The following is a 21137-nucleotide window of genomic DNA, read 5'->3' on the forward strand; positions in this document are numbered from 1 at the left end:
CGCAGATTGTTTCTTAGCTTATCGGTTAGCCTAGCTAGCCTCGTTAGCCACTTTAGCTGGCTGATGAAGCAATAGCTAACAACTAGCTTTAGCTCAACTTCAAGTTAGCTAACCGAAACTGACATTTCTTTGATCGGAGCACCACAAACCGACGCAGACATGCAGGACTTACTGGCTAACGTGGATCACATCAAGTTTGACCTGGAAATCGCTGTGCAGCAGCAGCTAGGAGCGCAGCCCCTGCCTTTCCCCGGCATGGACAGTAAGTGTTGGGATGCTAGCTGGTGCTTAGCCGCTGTAGGTGAACTATAACCAGACTTAACGGTAAAACTGATGGTTACTAACGGCTGGTTGACAGCGACACCTGTACGATGGTGACTGTTCATGTGAGCTTTGTGTAACCATGATGTTATACCTTTATTAAAGTTGCACTAATGTGTCTCTGCAGAATCCGGATCGGCTGTGTGTGAGTTCTTCATGAGAGCGGCTTGTGTGAAAGGTAAAAACACAACACAACAGCATCAGGGACATCTCTTCAGACAGGTGTGCTGCACATTTCAGGCAGTAGCAGTAGTGTAATGTATAATGATATGACTAAATAAAGTCGACTGATAGAACAGGGGGATGATAACTGACTTTTTGAAAGGGGTAATCCAGCTTCCATAGAGCTTGAGGACTTAAAAGAGACAGATAAAGTAAAAAAGGTAAAGCGACAGAGGGGATTTATCTTTGACTCTCTACTTCTTCTGGGTCAAGCTCCAAAAACACTGGATCCTATAGTTCCCATAATGCAGCGATTTGTATCATTACCTCCTTACTATTGTTAATATTGAAATTTGAACACACTCGTCAGCAACCTGTCCTTAACTTGGATAACTTCTTATGTTCAAACATAATAAATTTAAGCCTACAGCAGGGCTGGGTGATGGGGAAAAATAATAGGCTTTTTCACAGGTTTGGAAGGCTCATGCTGTATCACAGTGAATGACAATGTGTTTCTGTGATTTGCACATCGCATGAGTGGTTTTCCTCCCAACAGGATGTGCAAAATAAGAGGTGTTTTGATCTTGATATGTAGGAAGGGTGTGAGATCTCACAACAATTATGACAATAGTAATAATAGTATCTTGCCAAGCACATTCAATATTTAAAACTTTACCAACAAAACATACAGAATAAGAATGTAAGAACCGACCAGATTGGATTAGCCAGAATAACAGTAATATCTTACATTTTTAAGTAAAGTTTGTAGTTCTCAGATCTAAAGCATGCTTTTAGCTTACTTTCACTCCATTAAGATTAAACTCACCATTTATATGTTTATTCCGAGGGATGCACCTTAAATTAGTTATACAGCTGTTCAAATCATGATACATTCCAGCTGATTACAACACAGCACGTTTCCTCTCTGTTTTATGAATATTATTTCAAATCTTGGATAGAGCACACAGAGTATGGAGAAATAAAAAATACATATTTCTGGCAGTTGTTTTGACTGACACACTGTCACTAGGAGGGCTGTGCCATACTGTAACTCTTTTTTTGTCTCCACTCCCAGGTGGGATGTGTCCGTTCCGTCACATCAGCGGAGAGAAGACGGTGGTGTGTAAGCACTGGCTCAGAGGACTGTGCAAGAAGGGAGACCAGTGCGAGTTCCTCCACGAATACGACATGACCAAAATGCCTGAATGCTACTTCTACTCCAAGTTTGGTTCGTAGACTTCGATGTTTCATAAAATCACACAGATTAGTGACTGTATTCGCCCAGAGTGCATCACGTTAATGTGCGTGTGTTGACCCCCGCAGGCGAGTGTAGCAACAAGGAATGTCCGTTCCTGCACATTGATCCTGAGTCCAAGATTAAAGACTGTCCCTGGTATGACCGAGGCTTCTGCAAACACGGTGCGTCCTGCTCTATGGTACACGTGAACATTCCTGTAGAGATGATGCAGTGGGGATATTAACACCTAGACATATTTTGTTGATCTTCATCCATCCTGTCTCAGGTCCTGACTGCAGACACAGACACACAAGAAGGGTGATCTGTGTGAACTACCTGGTGGGATTCTGTCCAGAAGGAAAATCCTGTAAATTTATGCAGTATGTATTCCTTTCTATTTGATTCTCACATAATAGAAACATAGTTTTTTATCTGCCATATTTATGGGATAATTAATGTTATCCAGCGAAATATCCTTGGCTGAAAGATTACAGCAGTAAAATAAAAACAACTGCAGACTTCACCTTAACGTTACGGAGATTTAACACTGAGATCTTATCCTACAGCCCACGTTTTGAGTTGCCCATGGGAGCTTCGGAACAGCCTCCTCTGCCACAGCAAACCCAGAACCAGACAAAGGTAAGAGGATACGTGCACAAGCAGCCGCACATCTGTATGTATACACGATGGGCTGTCTTCAGAGAGCGTAGTGTCTGGTCAAATCTAAAAGTGATTTCTTGGTGTGCGTTTCCCTCCACAGCCTGTGCCCACCATCGGCCGCTCGTCGCTCTCTCTCATCCAGCTGACCAACTCCAGTCCAGGCCAGCGGCCCATGAACCACACACCGATGGGGATGAATCAGCAAAACAACATGACTGGCAACAGAGGGCCTCGGCCACTGGACCAGGTTACCTGCTACAAGGTGAGTCATCTGAACATTAGTGTGCTAACGTTCCAATGTGTCTTCAAAATCTGTTTCGAGACACTCACCGTAGTTGTTTTGCCTTTCTTGCTGAGAGTTGGATGACGAGATCAATACCATAGATACATGTTGAAGCTACCACACGAGTTATTTCCACACAAAACAAAAAGGAAGTTAAATAAAATCAAATAAATGAAGATCATAATGATGACGTTAAATAAAAATTAAAGGTGCAGTAAGCAATTTTTATGAAATATGCATGGTTGGTGGCCCAGCGCAACCTTCCAACCCAAAGCGTTGGTATTTGACATCCTGGAAATGAGTCTCAACAATCAAAACAAATTGGATAAAATGTAACATTTCTGCACAATAAAATCCCAAATATTTCCAACAATGTTAAAACCCAGAGAAATGTGTATTTTTACTTGAGGAAACATTTCAAGGTGCATTTTATGTTGTCGCTTGACGCTATAACTTCTGGTGAAACATCAGATGATACATCAGAGTGAGAGGAAGGTAGTGAATGTGACTTAATATTAAAACTGTAAACATTTCTGTCTGAGGCACGTCAGACAGATTTCCATCGACAGTGGTGGTTTTTTAACAGCGAAGACATCTCCCATGATCCCACGCTACTTCATAATGTCATCGAACTATGTTGTGTCTTTGTGTTGTTTGCGTTGAGTGACCCCTATTGGCAGAAATGACATACTGTGCATTTAATATGTTTAAATACCTATACAACATTCCTTACCATCATGAGACTACACGCATTTATATTGTTCCGTTACTAGTATATTGTACAGAATATTTTGTGGAAGTTATGAGCTGGACTACATGTTGGTTTGGGAGCAGTGACTTACTGGAGTCACTGCAGGTGGTCTGACAACTGCTCCCAGCCTAAGAGTAGTCCAGCACATAGCATCACTTAAATTATCACTTTTTTTAATTACTAAGTTTATTTTGTTGCCTGGGGACAGAGCAACCATGCTACATGGCTGCTGGGCCAAGCTACAAATTTACTGTTCCGACATAACGGTGACATTGCTCTTCTTGTCGAACTCTTGGCCAGAAAGCAGTTGTAGTATATTAGTGGGGATGAAAGCAAATCTTGATTTTCTTCAATGCTTTTTGGTAATCAACATCAGATGTTTGGGAAAGTTGTATGATGCATCACACATTTGGAGCGTTTTCTATCAGTTACATGTAAAACATATGTATAATTTAACTCAAAATGAACCCACTCAGATGTGCTTATCATGTGGATTAAAGCTAAAACTTTTGTCTTCGGAAATTTGAGGATTTGCTTTTGCGCTGACTCGAACACACTTGACCATCCAATGATGATTATCTCTACAAACACTCACTCGCTCTTCTTCCTTCCCTGTGTCTGTAGTGTGGCGAGAAGGGCCACTATGCCAACAAATGCACTAAAGGCCATCTTGCCTTCCTGAGTGGACAGTAACCTCCGGCCTCGAGGTCACCACAGTGCTGTAGCTGAGCCCCCCCCTCCTGAAGAGAGCTGAGGAGGAGCAGCAGAGGAGAGGATGTCTGTTTGCTCCACAGGCTGAAGTTGAACTTAAAGACTTTAACTGCCACTGTTGTGTGTTTACATGACTGCAGACACAGGCAGTAGGAAAAATACAACAAAGCTACTATTTCTATTTTTGCCATTATGGATACATGACAATGATGTGCGGGTTAGTCTACTGTTTTCTACGATGTTTGTACTGTATAGCACACAGAATATTTAAATACACGTCACACCCAGGGTCCAACAGAGGTGCAGTGCTGTGACATGTTTTGCCACTTCTTATAGGATATTCACATTTCCTCCAGTCATGTAACTGCATCAGTGACACCAGACCTCTATCCTGCTAAATGTAGAAAATCTGACTGTGTACATGGTATAATTAAAAAAAAAAAAGAAAAAAGTGTAGGAATGTAAATTACTGTTCGTACTGAAACTGCTGAAATGAATCGGATCCCAGTTCCATCCTGCAGTTGTTCGCATGTTCTCGCTACATCACCTAGTCTTCAGGTTTTCCAGTGTCACACTAGACACATTTTAGACTTTTACTGTACCTACACATTTGTATTTTAAATCCTGGAATTGTTAAGTTTTCCAGCTGTGTGTGGAGGACCTGTGTCAGATCTGAACAGGGATCCAATCAAAGTTGACCTGAAAGGATGCGAGTTGGTACTGCAGTTTGTCTAAAAAAAAAAAAAAGTACTTAATTTCATTGCTGTGTGGATACAGTCTGTACAGTCTGTACAAATAAATGTTCTTGTCACAGAGTCGCGTGTTATACTTTGATGTCACTGCAACAGCGTGGTAGCATCAGTTTATAAAGTGAGGGGAAAACTACACTCCTGCAAGGTGAATCTTACACCCAAACACAATATCCAGAATTAAATCTTATTATTTATTGGTCAGAACAGTCACATATTCAACACAGAGAGCTGAGAGTAGAAAGAACAGGAGGAACAGAGATTCAAGTTCAACCCCCGATGGTCTGATGGCTGCTGAGGGGCCTCAGTGGTACTTCCTCCAGCGATCGTGTTCTGAAAAAAAAGATGGAGAAAATGTTTTGATGTGAATGTCGAGGTCACATTATCTAGTAGAACAACAACTTTTTGTATAATGTAGAACATTCTAAACAAGACGTGAGGGAGTGTTTGTTTCTTACTGAGGTGGTCGTATTCCCAAAGGTAGCTGAGTGCCACGTAGCCAGCCAGCAGCATAGCTACACCACCGATGCCTCCTTTCTTCACGTTAATGTACTTGTTGTAGTATCTGTCGTGGCCTGAAAGACAAAACAAAGCACTAACCACAGCTCTTCCTTATGGCCTGAATACAGAAGCGACATGCACTGATTTTTACATGTGAGTGAACACGGTGAAAAGGGAAAGTCAAAACCCTCCTCAATGTCATTAAAACTAAGTGTTTCAAGTTAAAACTATTTCGAAATGTTTATTCTCTGATGAGGCATTTCTATATAAAGCATTGGTCAACCCAGTGATGGTCATGAAATCAGCTTTACTTATTTACTGTAGCTCTGATTATGTAAATGCACACTTACTGACCTGCCAAACAAATTGGGTTAAATAATAATTTGTCGAGCGGAAGGTGTTGGCTACTTAAGAATTCTCTGGAAGTCCCTCAACTTCTAACATTACAAGCTAGTTTTGGAGCTAAAATGCTTTGTCCATTTCACAAATCACCTTTATTTTAAACTATACTAAATGTTAGTCAGCTTAAAGCAACAGGAACCAAAGAAAAAAATTAAACAATGTTTCAGTCAGAACATGTTTCCTCACCTCTGCGAACAGATGCAATGATGCCATTGGGAGTGAAGTCTCGACCTCCAAGCCAGGTTCCAAGCTCACCCAGTTTCACGTCCATCAGACGCTTCTCAACAATGGCAACTGGTGGAGACAGCAACAACAGTTTGATCACATGTCATCCATTATGAGCAAAGGGGTTGTAGTGTGTGTTCTGGTTAGGCAGGGGGGTCTTTAACACTTAAATCATCCATAAGTCATTAAAAAAACAATATCTGCAGCTACAAACTAAATGGGCCAGAGCTGAACTGATCGGTCACTTCATAAGTTTAACATAATTTGTGGTACGTGTCTGTCTTAATTGTGACCAACAGAAGAGGTTTGTCTTTAAACAGGGAATGTGAAAGTCACCTTGGACGCCAAAGAGTTGCGATGGCATTTTATAACTATTCAATGACATTTTTATAGATATACCTACCATTCTTCTATTTTAAAAGAAGGAACTATTTGCAGACTTCTAGGTACTGAAAAGATTATCAGTTGAAACCCTAAACACAGCAAAGTAGTCAACAACTTAAGTCTCTGCATAGTTTGAAAACAAAAGGATTCTAATAATGTTGCATCTGCTCGTATTTGCACCTGAACGCACCAGCTCACTTGCATGTTACCTTCCACCTCTGGAGCAAACTTTACACTGTGTGTGCTACATTTGACATTTAGCAGGTGTGTAGCTACAACCCGAAAATTATGAATGAAATACTCTTAGACCACCGTTTAAAACCTACTGTAAATCAAAGCACGGCCTTTCCTGATTATTATTTTTGAACAGTTAATTGGCTTAAGAATAAATCAACCAGAGAATATCAGAGTTTGCTGTGACGTTAGACACCGTATTTGCAAGCTATCGTGCAAGCTAGCCAAAAGAAACCGCTACAAGCCGTGTGCAAAGACAGTTTATGTGTTATAACTTCGTCAAGGCTGGAGGTAAAATCTACAGTTTCTAATGAGTGAACATGACATGTTAACCAAATGTCCAAGAGCGGCACGCAGATTAATGTTAACTTAAACACTGGCAATGACACGCAAAGACCTTGACGTGACTCAAAGGATTGAGTGCGGCCTTCGGTCAGACGAAGACATTAAAATGTGTCATGAGATGTCCGTCAGTCAGAAAAACACATAACGTTTGTCAATTTGTGAAAATATATCGACAACAAAACACATCACGGAGACAAATTGTAATTTTTTAAGCAGAGGACACGATGTTTTACCTGGTCTGTCCGCCATCTTGACTGGTGCAGAGAGCTCGAAGCAGGGAACGATGGGAATAAAAACGGCGGCAGTGCATTATGGGAGAATATGTAGTTGTTTCATCTATCCGCCAGAGGGCAGCAGAGGACATGAGACAACATGTTCTGGGATTGGACCCAATGGCTTCATTATCACAACACCACATACACATCGACCTGGAGCCACAACAAACTAGGTATTTAAAGAGCCCCTCATGTCATGTTTTAAGACTGGTACGTTTATCAGCTACATCTAGCTAAAACTAGCTGAAAACAGCCCTCCAATGAATCCCCCATTTATGGTGATGTTGTTCAGTTTTTGTTGAAACTTTGTTCGAGATGTGTTGCTTCATCTGTAAGGTCATTTTGGAGGGTGTAGTTTTGTTTTCTAGTTGAATTATATTGCAGTATACAAAGAGGTGGTTCCGTTAGCCTATTTAGCCTACCTTTATTTATAAACATGGGGTGGGAAATACAGCAGAAACACCTTTAGTTAGCACGTTCACCATTTTATCAACTAAAAAAGGAGACTGAAAGGACATTTCTTAGTATTGTGGGGTTGGGAACGACTGTCTCAGTGAATGCATGTTAAGACATCAATAGATAAAACATATGAATATGTAAAAGACACAGTTGTAACAGTAAATGTCCACCATATGAGAGCAAGTTTTGCAATTGTGCCTTGATATATATCTAAAATATCACAATATACTGTCAATTGAAAAGACTTTAACCCAGGAATCCTCACAGGCTTGGTATCTAAACAAACATGTTCCGGTTCCTCAGTGTTGTTGTGCAACCCCATGCTCAACCTCTCTCTCCTTTAGCAGCATGACCTGAAGGGTTTTCTACACTCTTGTCTCCTGACACTCTATCAGAGGAATATTTTTTTTCGAGACAGAGCAGCCGATCAATGCACAACACAGCAGCCGGTAGCGCTGCTGTACATAATATACCCGAAGACGTAGCTCAGAGCTCATGCAGTTCTGCTGTTTGTGTTTGTGTGCGAGTGGTGGAGGTGGTGCTGTGGTAGTTCAGGTCCCTTCGCTACACGCCCACCGATCAATACACCCCTCTCTATCTCATCTCATCTCTCTCTCTCTCTCTCTCTCGCTCACACACACACACACACACACACACACACACACACACACACACACACACAGAGTGAATTACGGTGCGTAGTGGTGGTTTTGGCCTTCATCCAAGACTGAGCAGCAACCTCTTTCCTTTATTAGACTGATTTTCCTGCTTCACTCTAATGACTTTCATTAGATCGAGGACTCATATAGATGTCCAACACCCACCCATCTGTTTTTTTCCCCCTCCCTCACCACACACACACACACACACACACACACATTTGATAATTATTCAACATCAGTCTAATTTGATGAATTTTTATACTGACGGTAGAGTACATGCAGTTTATTTTGCATGACAAAGGAAGCCAGTGTCTCTGCGGAGTGTGTGTGTGTGTTTGGAGGGGAGGGTTACGTAGGTGGATACATTGAGTGCATTGTGTGAGTTGAACATGGATGAATCTTTACCAGGTTTAGTCTTTCGTGTCGATGATTCAGCTCTCCTTCCTGCGTTTTGACCCAAATGTTTCTCGTCTTCTCTCCAGTGTTGCCAGTTTTGACAGACACCCAGCAGCCCAATCAGAGGCCTCAACCAGCCCAATTGTCATTGTCAAAAGTTGACCCAGTTTTTTTGGTTTCTTTTGCAGATGGTTTTTTTTTCTCTCTATGTGCCAGGTTTCAGGCTCACACTTAGGTGAACCTGACACTACAGCAACTTTATTGAAAAATGATCACCAGGAAATCTGTCGGATAATGTGACACTGAACAGAAACGTTCTTTACTTGTTTGAACAGATGGAAGCTTTTATTAAAAATGTATTATTAGAGAGTTACGACTCGGGAATATAATTAAGTGCCTAGAGCTAAGGAATTGAAATGACGTTTGGTTTTGCATGTTGAGTGCATCCAACTCTCCTCCTCTTCCTTCTTCCTCTTCCTTCTCCTCCTTCTTCTTCTTCTCCTTCTTCTGACAAATGTACGTCCAATTTTCACTGCCTTTAAAAGTGCAATTTGTGAGAATTTGTGATTGAATGACTTTTAATAGTAACAAAATCAGGATACAGAGAGAAGTCCTCTTTTCCTTAGTTCTGTATTTAACAAAGAATGAACACCACAACCTGCAGTGTATGGAACCTAGGAACATATGCGAAATGTGGTTTCATTTATATACTTAGTTTTTTTACGCTTGTTCTTTTAGATTATACACTAAAAATTTGCTACCTGTTGAATTCATACTCTAAACTGCTAACTTTAGCTGCCATTAGCTAGTTAGCTCAGTTAGCTGTACAGCTAGCGGTGTGGACTGGACGCACAGGAAGTGTGGTGTTTACATCACAGGCATGGGACCTAGACAACTGGGGCTAGCCAGCTAGCATGCTTACTTCAGATGTCTCTTTAGATACTTCTGCAACACAAACACAGACATCATAACCTTTAATCTTCATTTTGTAGCGATAATTTCCACTTTTTTAATTTTTATGTTTTCATCTGAAACATTTTAAATGATACACCTTAAAGTCGCTGTTTTAGCTCTCCACCAACTCCAGAGGGAAACATCTATTTTCCTTTTGCGGAAACCAGCTTCCTGATTTAATTTACGAAACACACAACTAAACAATGAGCTTGAACTTTCTACACCCTGAAAATGCTCAGTTTAAACTGACCAACTTGGCGGCCGATAGGGCCCTGACATAGTATTGGGATAATTTTACCCAGTGCCAATGGGCAGAAACCACCAAAATGGTTCTTTTGACCCATTAGTAGTGTGGGCGATTTGTGAGGGGATCGTTGAGAAAGCCACCCCCTTTCTTCCAAAAAAATGACCAAAATTCATGCCTATTGTTAGCCGGCCATCAACCCTGTCCATCTCCCAGGAACAGACAGAGTGGTTGTTTAGTTGAATATGTTGTTATCTCATTGATCTTTTACCTGAATGAGGTCTGTACAAGTTTATAGCAATGAGTAGCCGAGCTGTGCTGTGTATTAATAGATCCACGCCGCTGAAGTAGCAGACAGATTTCGCCTATACTGCAGCTTTCAAACTCTGTACAGTGGTGTCACCTTCATGATCACTGTGACAACTGAAGTCATGGAGAACCGAGAGGATCATAGAGACACACTGCTGCCTGTAGTGATTCGAAATTGAACAAAAAGCCACCCAGTTGGACAGAAAACAGCCCAGTCTGGCAACACCGCTCCCCTCGTTTCATCTCCTCCCGAAGGTCACACTCAGTCACACACTTGGTTCAAACCAGCATCTTGCGTCTGTCTGATTTACACACGGCGTGAGCCAGGAGCTCTAATCCAATCGCACTAGGTGCCGTTGAGCAGCCAGCACACACCCACAGATGTGGCAGATTCCCAGGTGCACTCATCAAACACCTACACGCGAACAGATCCACACATACAGAGAGGTGAACCCACAGTGACAGACTGACACACTCTGCAGCCATGCAGAGAAACACAGGCACGCAAACATAAACAGACATACACAGACGCAGATTTTATTTAGGCTGTAAAGGTTAGAAACTACACTGTAACATAATCTCATTAAGGGAGTAAACCCATAGGCAGAAACTACCCTTTGGTCCAGGTTCACCTGCTTGTTCATTGTTTGTGTTTGTTTGTTATAGAGCTGCCTAGGGCCTCACTGCTCTTCAGAGTCTGTACCAGCAACACACACATATACACACACACACACACACACACACACGCACACACAGACAAAGGCAATAGGGGACGGATGATTTTATTCCACCTCAAGAGGCAGGTGCCCTCGAGGTCTGCCACAGAGACAGCTCTTTGAAGCTGATGGAGGAAGATAGAGGGAGAAAGAACGAGAGATGGGGGAGGGAGGGATTTGGTTTGTGCAAGGGGGGAGGACAGACAGACAGACAGACAGACAGACAGACAGACAGGGCAAGGAGACAGGGATGAAAGAGGATGAGACTGTAAGTGCAAAAGGGGAAACTGGCGGCAGAAAGAGAATGATGGAGGGAGATGAAGGATAGAGGAGAGGAAAGAGGAGGGGAAGGAGCCCGTGTCTCTGCACACAGTTCTCTAATACACATGACCTTTAAACAGCCACTCTCCACAGTCGCTCCCCAATCATCCATCCTTCATGCGCCACGTCTCCTTTCATGTCATTTTTCCAGACTTCCCCCTGTGCTTTCTTTTTTAATCGACACTTTTTTCCCTACTCTTGTCAGCGATTTCTCTTCGACCCCATCTGTAACTGTCTCACACTTCCTGTTTCCTCTTGCTCCACTCTCCCACATTGATTTCTCTCCTCCTCTCTATTCCTGCTCTTTTGCCCTCTCTTCTTTTTTCCCCAACTACCTCCTTGTCATGAATGTCATCTCCTCCCCCGCGTCCTCCTCCTCCTTCTCCTCTCAGTGACCTCAATGTTTCTTTTTCTTCTTCTCCGTCCTGGTCGAGAGCTCGCAGGAGGACAGACGGGCAAGAATCAGCCAAACAGAAAGACAGCCAGCCAGCCAGGCAGGCAGGCAGGAGGGATGGATCCTGGGTAATGGGTTTATCAACTCTCCTATTACTACAATAATCTCATTAGAGATATGGAGATCACCAGGGGAGCCGCTAAAAGGAGCTCGCTGGCCTGATGAGGGTCCCAGAGGAGATATGGGTCTGTGTGTGTGGTGAGACAGACAGAGAGGTTTAAAGAGAGAGAGAAAGAAGAAACCACATGTGTGGAAATACTCCACAGGGACAGTTTCATTCCTCAACGATAATAGCGTTGGCCACTAAATCAAACTTTCCCATTCACATTCACTCACACACTTAAATGTAATGGCCGCTAATGGCATGCTGACTAATCGAGGCTACACTTCTGCAGAATGTGAAACAGCATAATGAAGAGCAGACCGACCGTACAACTCAAACTTTGCTTCAATTGTGGTAAAGATTTTTTTTTTTATTATTATTCATTTGAAATGACACCCGGTTGAATATTCATTTCACCTTGATAAACGGTACGTTGATTGAATGCACAAAGCCTCCTTATTCTGTGTGTGGAACCATTTCATAGTTTTAAATTAATATAAATCTAATTAGGTGCTCAAGCCAGTAGGGGGTATGATTAGTCTAGCATAAATACTATAAGCAGGGGGAAACTGCTGGCAAATATGATGCTATAAGTGCCAATACCTTTCAGTTTTGAGCTTAAAGAACAAAACAATGTGCTGAGAGAAACTATCAAGTGCCAAAAAGCTGAGGGGCACGCCAGCATTTTATGGATCCCGTCGATTTATGTTTTAGTGTCCCTGGTAAACACACCAAGTCTTCAGCATCATTCCTGGTGTTCTGTCACCCCTCTTGGGGTCACTCATCTGCCGGAGCTGCTGAGCAGACAGACCAGCCCTGCTGCTGGCCTAGAGACAGTGTAGCTGTAACAGCTGAGGAGATCGGTGTGTTTACCAGGGAAACTACAGCTCACAATCCACTCTGCAGCTTTTCTTACCTTGACCCATTGAAAAACCTTTAGCACAGAGTACAGGGACCATAAATCTGTTCATGCTTTTTTTCATACAATAACAACAGGATGGGTCTTGCAGAAAACCAGTGGCATCCACAATAACATGCGCTGAATAGTCAGTTTGATAACTTCTTTGTAAATTCATCATGATGAGCGACCACTTTCACATTACACACAGTAATTTGATACACTGTCCTTGTCACAAATATCGATTGTAGCTGCTGTAATTTACAAATTGATTAATGAGAAGGTTTATCCAAGGATGATTTTCATGGGCACAGACTCTATCACGTACACTTGACTGAATGATGAAGGAATGTGTACATTTTGATGCGATTATTTCTTCTTCACAGTCGTACAGCTACTGTATACTTACCCTGCCTTGCTCAAGGGCAACTCAATGGCGCTGATGCTTCCATCACTGCAGACTGCATTTACATTTTGCATTAAGTGTTCCACAGAGGATATATCAAGAGTCATGATTTAACCAAAGCCCCAAAGTGGCTAATAGCAGAGTCACTTTAATACTTATCAATTATTCTGTAGCCACATTTCCCTCTAGTTTTAAACATTCATACACGCATCAAGATCCTGTCACCGCTGGCCTTTTCCAAGTAGACATCCTTTATTTTCAAAGTGATCAATGATCATTTTTTGTTTAAATGTGAAAGAATAAACTGCCTTAATCATATTAGATCGCAGTGCAAGTATCAACACTTAGAGCCGTCCTGGGATTATGCTTCCTTCTTTCTTCCTCAGAGTTCAGTTTCAGCCGATCTGACCAACTCAAATCCTGAGTAAAAACTGTCTGTGGTGTCTTTGGCCCTTTAATGCCCTTGCCCTGTTATTTCCTAAACCTAATATCAATTTTCATTGATATTGCAATGATGCAGTTATTTAGCTGTATAAAACATAACTTCACAGAACATTAAATAGAAATCTGGATATATAAGTTTCATACAATATATCTCTAAATATGACTGTTATGTTTATGACAGGCATTCATAGAGACAGGTGTGGTTGCTTAGAAGAAAAAATGGAACCCATTTCAACTCTCTATTTTGAAACGGTGTTCTTTGAAAATAAAAAATGAATCCACAGTTTTGTCGATGCTCCAGGGATGGCAGTGTTTATGAGTGGGTCCACCACTTTGGTCTAGACTATAATAAATTACCAGCTACTGAATGGACTCATTGTACCCAGAGGATTATTCCAAATGACTTCAGTGGTCCCCTGACTTCCCCTCAAACACGATCATTATGTTCACTTTTGTGGTTCTGAGTAAAATGTCTCAACAACTAATGAATGGATGGCCTTGACACTTGGTTCAGACATTCATATGCCCCTCAGGATCAATTGCACTTCCTTTGTTGAACCGTAAACTCTCCTCTAGCTCCATCATCAGATCAAAATTTTTATTCACCCAATAGTTTGATGACCAAACACTGGCAAAACTAATGATATTCCCACCAGCCTTAGCCGTGCTTTGTGTTTAGTGCTAATTAGTAAATGTTAGCATTCTAGCATGAAAATTGTAGGGCGAGTGCTGCAATGCCATCATGAGCATGTTAGCTTGTTTAAATTAGCATCTAGCTAAAAGCGCTGCCTTGCTGTGTATACAGCTTTGCGGAGCTGCAAGCACGTCTGGAGACTCTTCTTGTTTAATTCAACTAATTCCCATAAATTAGTGTGTTGTTGTTCTTGTTTCCTATTTGAACACCTCCAGGACAAAATGAACTGGGAGAGCGTTGTCTGTGTGGCAGGGGAAGGTGAAGTCGACCTGGCCTCGAGCCTCTGCAGCAGATTAGACACAGATTGGTGCTATTGGTTTACTGTGAAATACTGCAGCTGAGGACAGAGAAAAATAAAATTACATTGCACACACACACACACACACTATAATACACACCAAAACACACACTGAGGATGAAAATCTGTGCAGGCACAAACAGAGCTGTGTAATTGAAATGGTAAAGCGGCTGGTGGTTACATAGCAACCTTTAATAAACAACGGCTGTTAGATGGAGACAATGATAATGAGAGACACAGAGCGAGTAATTGAACTCTGAGTCTGCTAGGCTTTGGTGGCAGAGTGTTGAGTTTCAGAGCCGGGATTTGTTATGGATGTGTGTTTGCATGTGTGTGTGTGTGTGTGTGTGTGCGAGTATGCAGCGTGTTTAACAAAGCACTAAAAGCTTGAACTGAGAAAGAGAGAAAGCACACACATGCACACAAAGTCTATCTATCTATCTATCTATCTATCTATCTATCTATCTATCTATCTATCTATCTATCTAACAACACAGGCTTATTGAACAAAACACAAGTCTTTCAGCTACAGTACAAAAACAAACAAATATTTTTTGAATGATGGAAAGTTGAGGATGAGCTCAGGAGCCTCACAGCTTGAGCCTGAATTAATGTAATTTTAATAAGGAAAAAATAAAATCTGACCTATTTGTGTTGTCTGAATGCACCTGATTGCATTTATATACACGTATATATGTGTGTGTGTTGGTGTGTCAGAGACAGACAGAGAGAGATGTTGGGCTTCGCCTGTGTTGTCGTGTAATTGCAGCCCAGAACAGATCACAGCCAAACATAACAATAGTGTGGATTTACAGCGAGCGCTTTCCAAGTGCTTAAGGCGCTTTCTAGTTCTCACCGCTACTTAAAGTGTGTCTGTGCGTGTGCACGGGAGTCTGTGTCTGTCTCCCGTTTGAGTGTGTTTGCATTTTTGTGCGCACGGTCCTGGGAGAGAAAAAGATACAGAGATTATTTGTGCATGCGAGAGATTATGTGCCTTGTGCGAGTGTGTATTTGTGCAGCCGTCTGCATACAGAAATAGAAAAGACACAACTGTATGTGTGTTTGTGTGCGTGTGTGTGTGTGTGTGTGTGTCTGCCTGTGCACACTTATTTTCCGCGTATTTTGAGAGATTTGCACCCACAGTCAATGATGGGGACAAAAGCCGGTGCTGAAACTAATTCTGTGTGACCCATCAGATTCTGTGACTCAGTTAGGATTTTAAACCACATTACCGCTGCAAATGTTTTTACACATATTGTATTTTCATAGCAGCCACTACACCAACGACTGCTACGGAAGCTGGTAACGTAGATACCGATCATATATGCGAGTGTACCTGTATGCTCTTGTTACGATCATCCTCCGACTTAGCTCAGAGCTCACCTGGATCTGCAGTTCTTTCTGCGGTTTCCCGCCAGTCTGTCTCCTTTTTCCTTTTGTCTCTTGAGGTTTATGAAGCAGTTTAAATAAAGCCCTGGGATAAGAGCCAAGGTTTTGCTCAAGTTGACACATTCACAACTTGCCTAACCTCTCTTAGCACGCGCCCACCTGTGTGAATGGCCTGTGTGTTCGTGTTCAGCTCGGGCTCTGACTGAACTCAGAACTCCCCTCGATCTCCACTTCTGGTTTCCTTTTTTCCCCTTAGTTTCTTAACGTTCATGATGCAGATTCATAAAGCCCTGCGACTGAGCACAAAGGTTTTGATTTCAGCGTGTGCGGATGCCTCTGTTATATACAATCTGCATCATTTTCCATCCTACCACATCTTCAAAGCTCACTAATGAACAGTTTATTCACATTTCATCTCTGCAATTTGTAAACAAACAGTGTCTGTAAAACGTTCTGACCTGCCGGTACATCAATTTTATTTCATCCCGCCATCAGCAGAGGAGCAAATACGCAAATGTGACCCGAAATTTTAAACTGTTCCTTAAATGTTAAGAAGGAAACCACGTTTGGTGTCAGCTATCAAAATAAAAAGATGTGATAAAGTATTCATTTCCAAAAAAAAAAAAGGCCACAGATTCTGACGGTTGCAGAATTTGGAGTAGCACCGGCGAGCAGTGGCTCAGCCCTGACCTCTCTTTCCTGTCCACAGTGCTTCACTGCACATCCCTTTTCTCCATCTTCCGTGTCTCTTTGTCACATCTCAGTAGTGTCAATAGACTCTCTCTCTCTCTCTCCCTGATGCTTCCTCCCTCAGCGTACCTGTTCCCTCCTCCTCTGTACGCCTCTTTACTCTCATTCCCCTCCATCCACTCGCAGCACACTCTGCTCTCTCGCTGTAGAAAACTCTGCAGTCTGTTACATCTTTCTCTGCTCGCTCTTGTGTGAACTTTTTTTGTCTTCTCTCCCCCTGCCCTGGAACCTCTTTCTCCCCCTCTCCTCCCTCTCGGTCTCTCCGTTTGTAAGAAGCTCAATTCTGTCTCTTTTCTCAGACACTGCAGCTATTCTCCTCTCTCTCTCTCTCTCTCTCTCTCTCTGTCTGTGTCTTCATCCACCCTTCACTCTCCACATCTCTGCCCAAGTGAACCTCCTCTTTCTACCTCACCCCCCTTCCACTCGCACCCCTTTTCCATCTGTCTCCATCCCTCGATACCTCTGCCTCTGCATTTACACCTGTCTCTTTCCTTTCATCCCTCCTCCTCCTCCTCCTCCCCTTCTTCTTCTTCACCTGCCTGCCTCGCACATCATAACATCGTCCTCTTCTCCCTCCTTTCCCTTTTTCTCTCGCTTTTTCCTGTCTTCCTCTAACCGTGTGATAGGATTAAGGGCCCATCTGTCTCTCTCTCTCTCTCTCTCTCTCTCTCTCTCTCTCTCTCTCTCTCGCTCTTTGAATTATCATTTTTTGGGGGGGTCGGTCTTTTGGTGGCTTTGCTCTCATTTTCTCGTCGTCATCTCTCTAATTTGCCCGTTTCCCTGCCTCTCTCCCTTTACTTCTCCCTCCGTCTTGCTTTAATGTCTCTCTCTCTCTATCTCTCTCCAGAGGTGAGCGGAGGTGGCGCTGGGCGGTGGTACTATCAGTATGCAGAGTCATGGTGCTGTGGCTCTGCCGTCATTGATTGAACCAGCAGCTAAATATAGACATTGTTGAGGCTCAGCATCTTTACCACGCTGCAAGGAGGGATGGATGAGCGGATGGAGGCGTAGACACATAAAACACGCACAACTGTTAGCAACGCCGGACGCTACAGAGAGGACACACAAATAATAAATCATTGCGAAATCAACGCAGCAGCACGCACGCACGCAAAATGGTGGAGAAGGCAGCACTTTCACACACACTCGCCCCGGCTTACAGACACGTCTGTCAGTGCAGTCCTGCAGGGTGTAGGTTGTACATAAAAAATGTAATTCTGTTTGAGTGAAGGAGGCGTAACATGGTGCTGACCTTTTTACACATTCATAACAGAGAGCTGCCTGGGAACACAGTTATGGGACGCGCGCGCGCACACACACACACACACACGCACCGAGAAAAATCAACAGTGACTAGTTCTGTTCTGGACAGATTGCTGTGGGCTAAAAGAAGATGACAAACTATTGCCATTCAACGCGCAGCATAAATCCAGAGCCGCAAGCCCCCCCACAAGCCGAGCAGTGAAGAAGAAGAAGAAGAAGAAGAAGATGAAAACAGAGAGAGGGATAGAAAGGAAGGCAAGCAGCCAAACGGAGAGCTACGCAGGCAGGATGACAAGCAGATAGACGAACAGAAATTTGGCAACTCGATTGTAACCCAGGCAGACAGGTAAAGTGTGAGGCAGACAGGCAGAAGAAGAAGAAGAAGAAGAAGAAGAAGAAGAAGAAGAAGAAGAAACAGCCAGCTAAAGAGATAAGCAGGCAGACAACCAGAAACATCGCACCCCCTGATCCAGAGGATTTCACGCGGATTAAATTCATCTCAAGAACGTGTTTCTGGTCCGGCGTCAAGACACCTGCTGTGTCCCTGGATGTGTTTGTGTGTCTCATAAAGAATAGCTCAGTCGATAAATCACAGATTAGTGTTGCTTCATTGTCCGGACAGCACTGTCTCAAGAACGGTTGGCGCTTCGAAGGGTTTTGTTTGTCTTTGTTTGTTTGATTTGTTTTGCGATTTTGCGCCTTTTCGTCACTGTTGCTTGAAATTGTCCTCCATTTAATCGAGTGGACCTATAGGAAAAAGAAAAGTAGCCTATCTGGAAATCATTAGTACTTAGACCAGATGATTACCAAAGGCGAATTGAGAAGTATTAGTATTTCAGTTGCAAGTTCAGTTTTTGTAAATACTTCACATAGTAAGCACACGAGAACTCCAGTCACCAGCAAGACCAGCATTGAGCTGAATGCGACAGCTAATCAGCACCAAAAAACAAATATCAGTTGAGGTTGACCGGAAGTGTTAATGTGTTAAACCAAGTATTTAAAAGTTTTCCCCAACGATGGCACCAGATATAAATTATCTAAAGCTACTACAAAACATTCTGAATCCATCCCGTTGTCTGGTAATCCATCCTGACCGACCGGCACTGCCATATCTAGAGCCAGCCACAAACAGGAAGACGGCTGTTTGTTGGGCCGCAGCAGGTAAGACACAGTGTGTGCTCCTCTGAAGGGGCTTCTGCAGTGAAGCTTCAGGTCAGTGATGTCAAAACTCTCCAAACTACTGCTGACTGCTTTTCCTTCTAAATCTGCCGTCAGACTGAGAGAACGTTGATCCCACGGGCAGATCTGCGTTCAGAGTGTGAAAGAAACAACAATGAAGCAGCCAGGATGAGGCTGCTGCACGCTGAGGAACAGTGACAACAGCACACTCAGTACCAAAGCGTCTGCCGTCTGTCCAAAGCTGTGATGTCTTCCGAGGAGATGACAGTGCTGGAGTACAGCTTTGTCTCTTGCTCTGCCATTGTCTCTGATTCTTTGTCTTTTGTACACGTGCAGCAGTAAAGCACACTCTGCATAATAAAGACATGCCGGACGTCTTTATCTGACATGAACCTGTCTCTGCTCTGCCATTGGCGTTCTAAGTTGTCATGTGATTTGAGTTGTGTGCATCACTGTTGGTGTGGTGAAAAAAAAAAGAAAATGAACAATGAAATGTGTTGCAATTTGCATTTATAAAGTGAGTGTCTTTGCATGGACGTGAAGAATTGCGTACGTAAAGTGTTGCTTTGCCGATTTTTAGTCATATGTTAAAGAAGCGGTTTAAAGGGAGTTCACACAAAAAAGGAAATTGCAATCGTTGTCCACTCACCCCTCACGCCGATTGAAATCCTAGTTTTGTAGCCCACAAAACATTTTTTTTGAGCTTCGCAGCGTTGCAGCATTCTCCTGAACAACTGAACTAGATGGGGACTTAGGTCTGAATTTTCATTAGTAGTTGAACTTGTCCTTTAAGCAGGTGCAGTGTATTGATGCCTACAGCTGGTACGTCCACACACTGAATGAGTATCATCACATTTTTTCATCACAACGCTCGCTGCACATCCTCTTTAAAACATCAGCGTGACATTATTTGCAAAAAACTCATATTCACGGAGGAGCAGCTTTGATAATCTGATGAGACACACCTTTTGCCTTGATGCACTACATCATTTGACACGGTTGATCTTTGATGCGCTCTGTGATGCTGAGCCAAAAGTTACTAAATTTTGCGTCAGTGGAGTCAACACATCTTGCCTTTTTATCTATTTATTTATATTATCAGGCAGTATGCAAAGGGACTACGGGATTGAGATTCAAATTCACTCGCTCGCTGCCTGTAATGCAGCAGCAGCAGCAGGCCGTGGGTCTGTTGTGCCGCACTGACAGCACACCTCGAAATCCAGCTCCACCGTTTAGCTTATTCCCATCTGGCTCCGCTCCTCTATGGAAACAGTGGGGGTGTGCAATATGACAGAGCTCCTGCCAATAATAAAGCATTAGCATATTGAACTGATAAAAGTGTCAATCACAGATTACTCTCCCATCTATTATTATTTTCTTCTTCTTCTTCTTCTTCCCACTGTTTTCCTTATCTATAAGCTCCGGCAGCACACGGCTTCACATTTATTCCAATAAAGCCGACAGAATGGAAAATAATGAAAAATAAAAGATGAAAAAATCTCAAAAGAAAAAAAAAACACTCCATATTCTTGTGGGAGCTCCTGGGATTTATGTGCGGAACCTCTGTCACCACAGTCACATTCATGTTTCATTTATCGCGGTGGCAACAAGCTTTTACATATATTGCAAAGATGAGACTCTCTCTGTGTGTGTCTGTGTGGGTGAATTAAACTCTGCTGATCACAAGGTTTTTTTTTATTTTTAAAACCGTCACGGATTTGGCATGTTTCTTGTTTTGTTTTTAAAATCCCGGTGTGATCACATCCACTCCTTACAGCGTGTACAAAAATACTCTTCATAATTAAAAAATAAAAATAAAAAAGTGTCTTCTGCATTAAAAGAAAACAAAAAGTTGCTTCACATTCATTTCAACGGCACCATCCTCCACTCTCAGGCTGCCTTTGAAAAACGACTGATTGGAAAAGACGAGCAGCCAGAGGCAGCACCCCCCTCCTCCA

The 21137-nt window shown here is 42.7% G+C and overlaps 2 protein-coding genes and 1 long non-coding RNA gene across 3 annotated transcripts; 2 read left to right on the forward strand and 1 right to left on the reverse strand.

The window, feature by feature from the left end:
* The first annotated feature begins 108 nt into the window (after window positions 1-108).
* Window positions 109-4940, forward strand: cpsf4 (cleavage and polyadenylation specific factor 4). Its single transcript, XM_030408705.1, has 8 exons — window positions 109-262; window positions 449-499; window positions 1559-1711; window positions 1807-1902; window positions 2007-2100; window positions 2287-2359; window positions 2481-2642; window positions 4039-4940. Exons 1-8 carry the CDS (start codon window positions 160-162, stop codon window positions 4105-4107), a joined length of 801 nt encoding a protein of 266 aa, XP_030264565.1. The 5' UTR covers window positions 109-159; the 3' UTR covers window positions 4108-4940.
* Window positions 4941-5047: 107 nt separating this feature from the next.
* On the reverse strand, window positions 5048-7334 carry atp5mf (ATP synthase membrane subunit f). Its single transcript, XM_030408704.1, has 4 exons — window positions 7199-7334; window positions 5964-6071; window positions 5333-5449; window positions 5048-5207 (listed from the first exon to the last, which is right to left on the reverse strand). Exons 1-4 carry the CDS (start codon window positions 7212-7214, stop codon window positions 5179-5181), a joined length of 270 nt encoding a protein of 89 aa, XP_030264564.1. The 5' UTR covers window positions 7215-7334; the 3' UTR covers window positions 5048-5178.
* Window positions 7335-18310: 10976 nt separating this feature from the next.
* LOC115575721 (uncharacterized) lies at window positions 18311-21024 on the forward strand. Its single transcript, XR_003982716.1, has 2 exons — window positions 18311-19161; window positions 19276-21024. It is a non-coding gene; the product is annotated as an uncharacterized LOC115575721 (long non-coding RNA).
* Window positions 21025-21137: the final 113 nt, after the last annotated feature.

This window comes from Sparus aurata, chromosome 23 (assembly GCF_900880675.1).
Source record: "Sparus aurata chromosome 23, fSpaAur1.1, whole genome shotgun sequence".
Taxonomy (NCBI): Eukaryota; Metazoa; Chordata; class Actinopteri; order Spariformes; family Sparidae; genus Sparus; species Sparus aurata.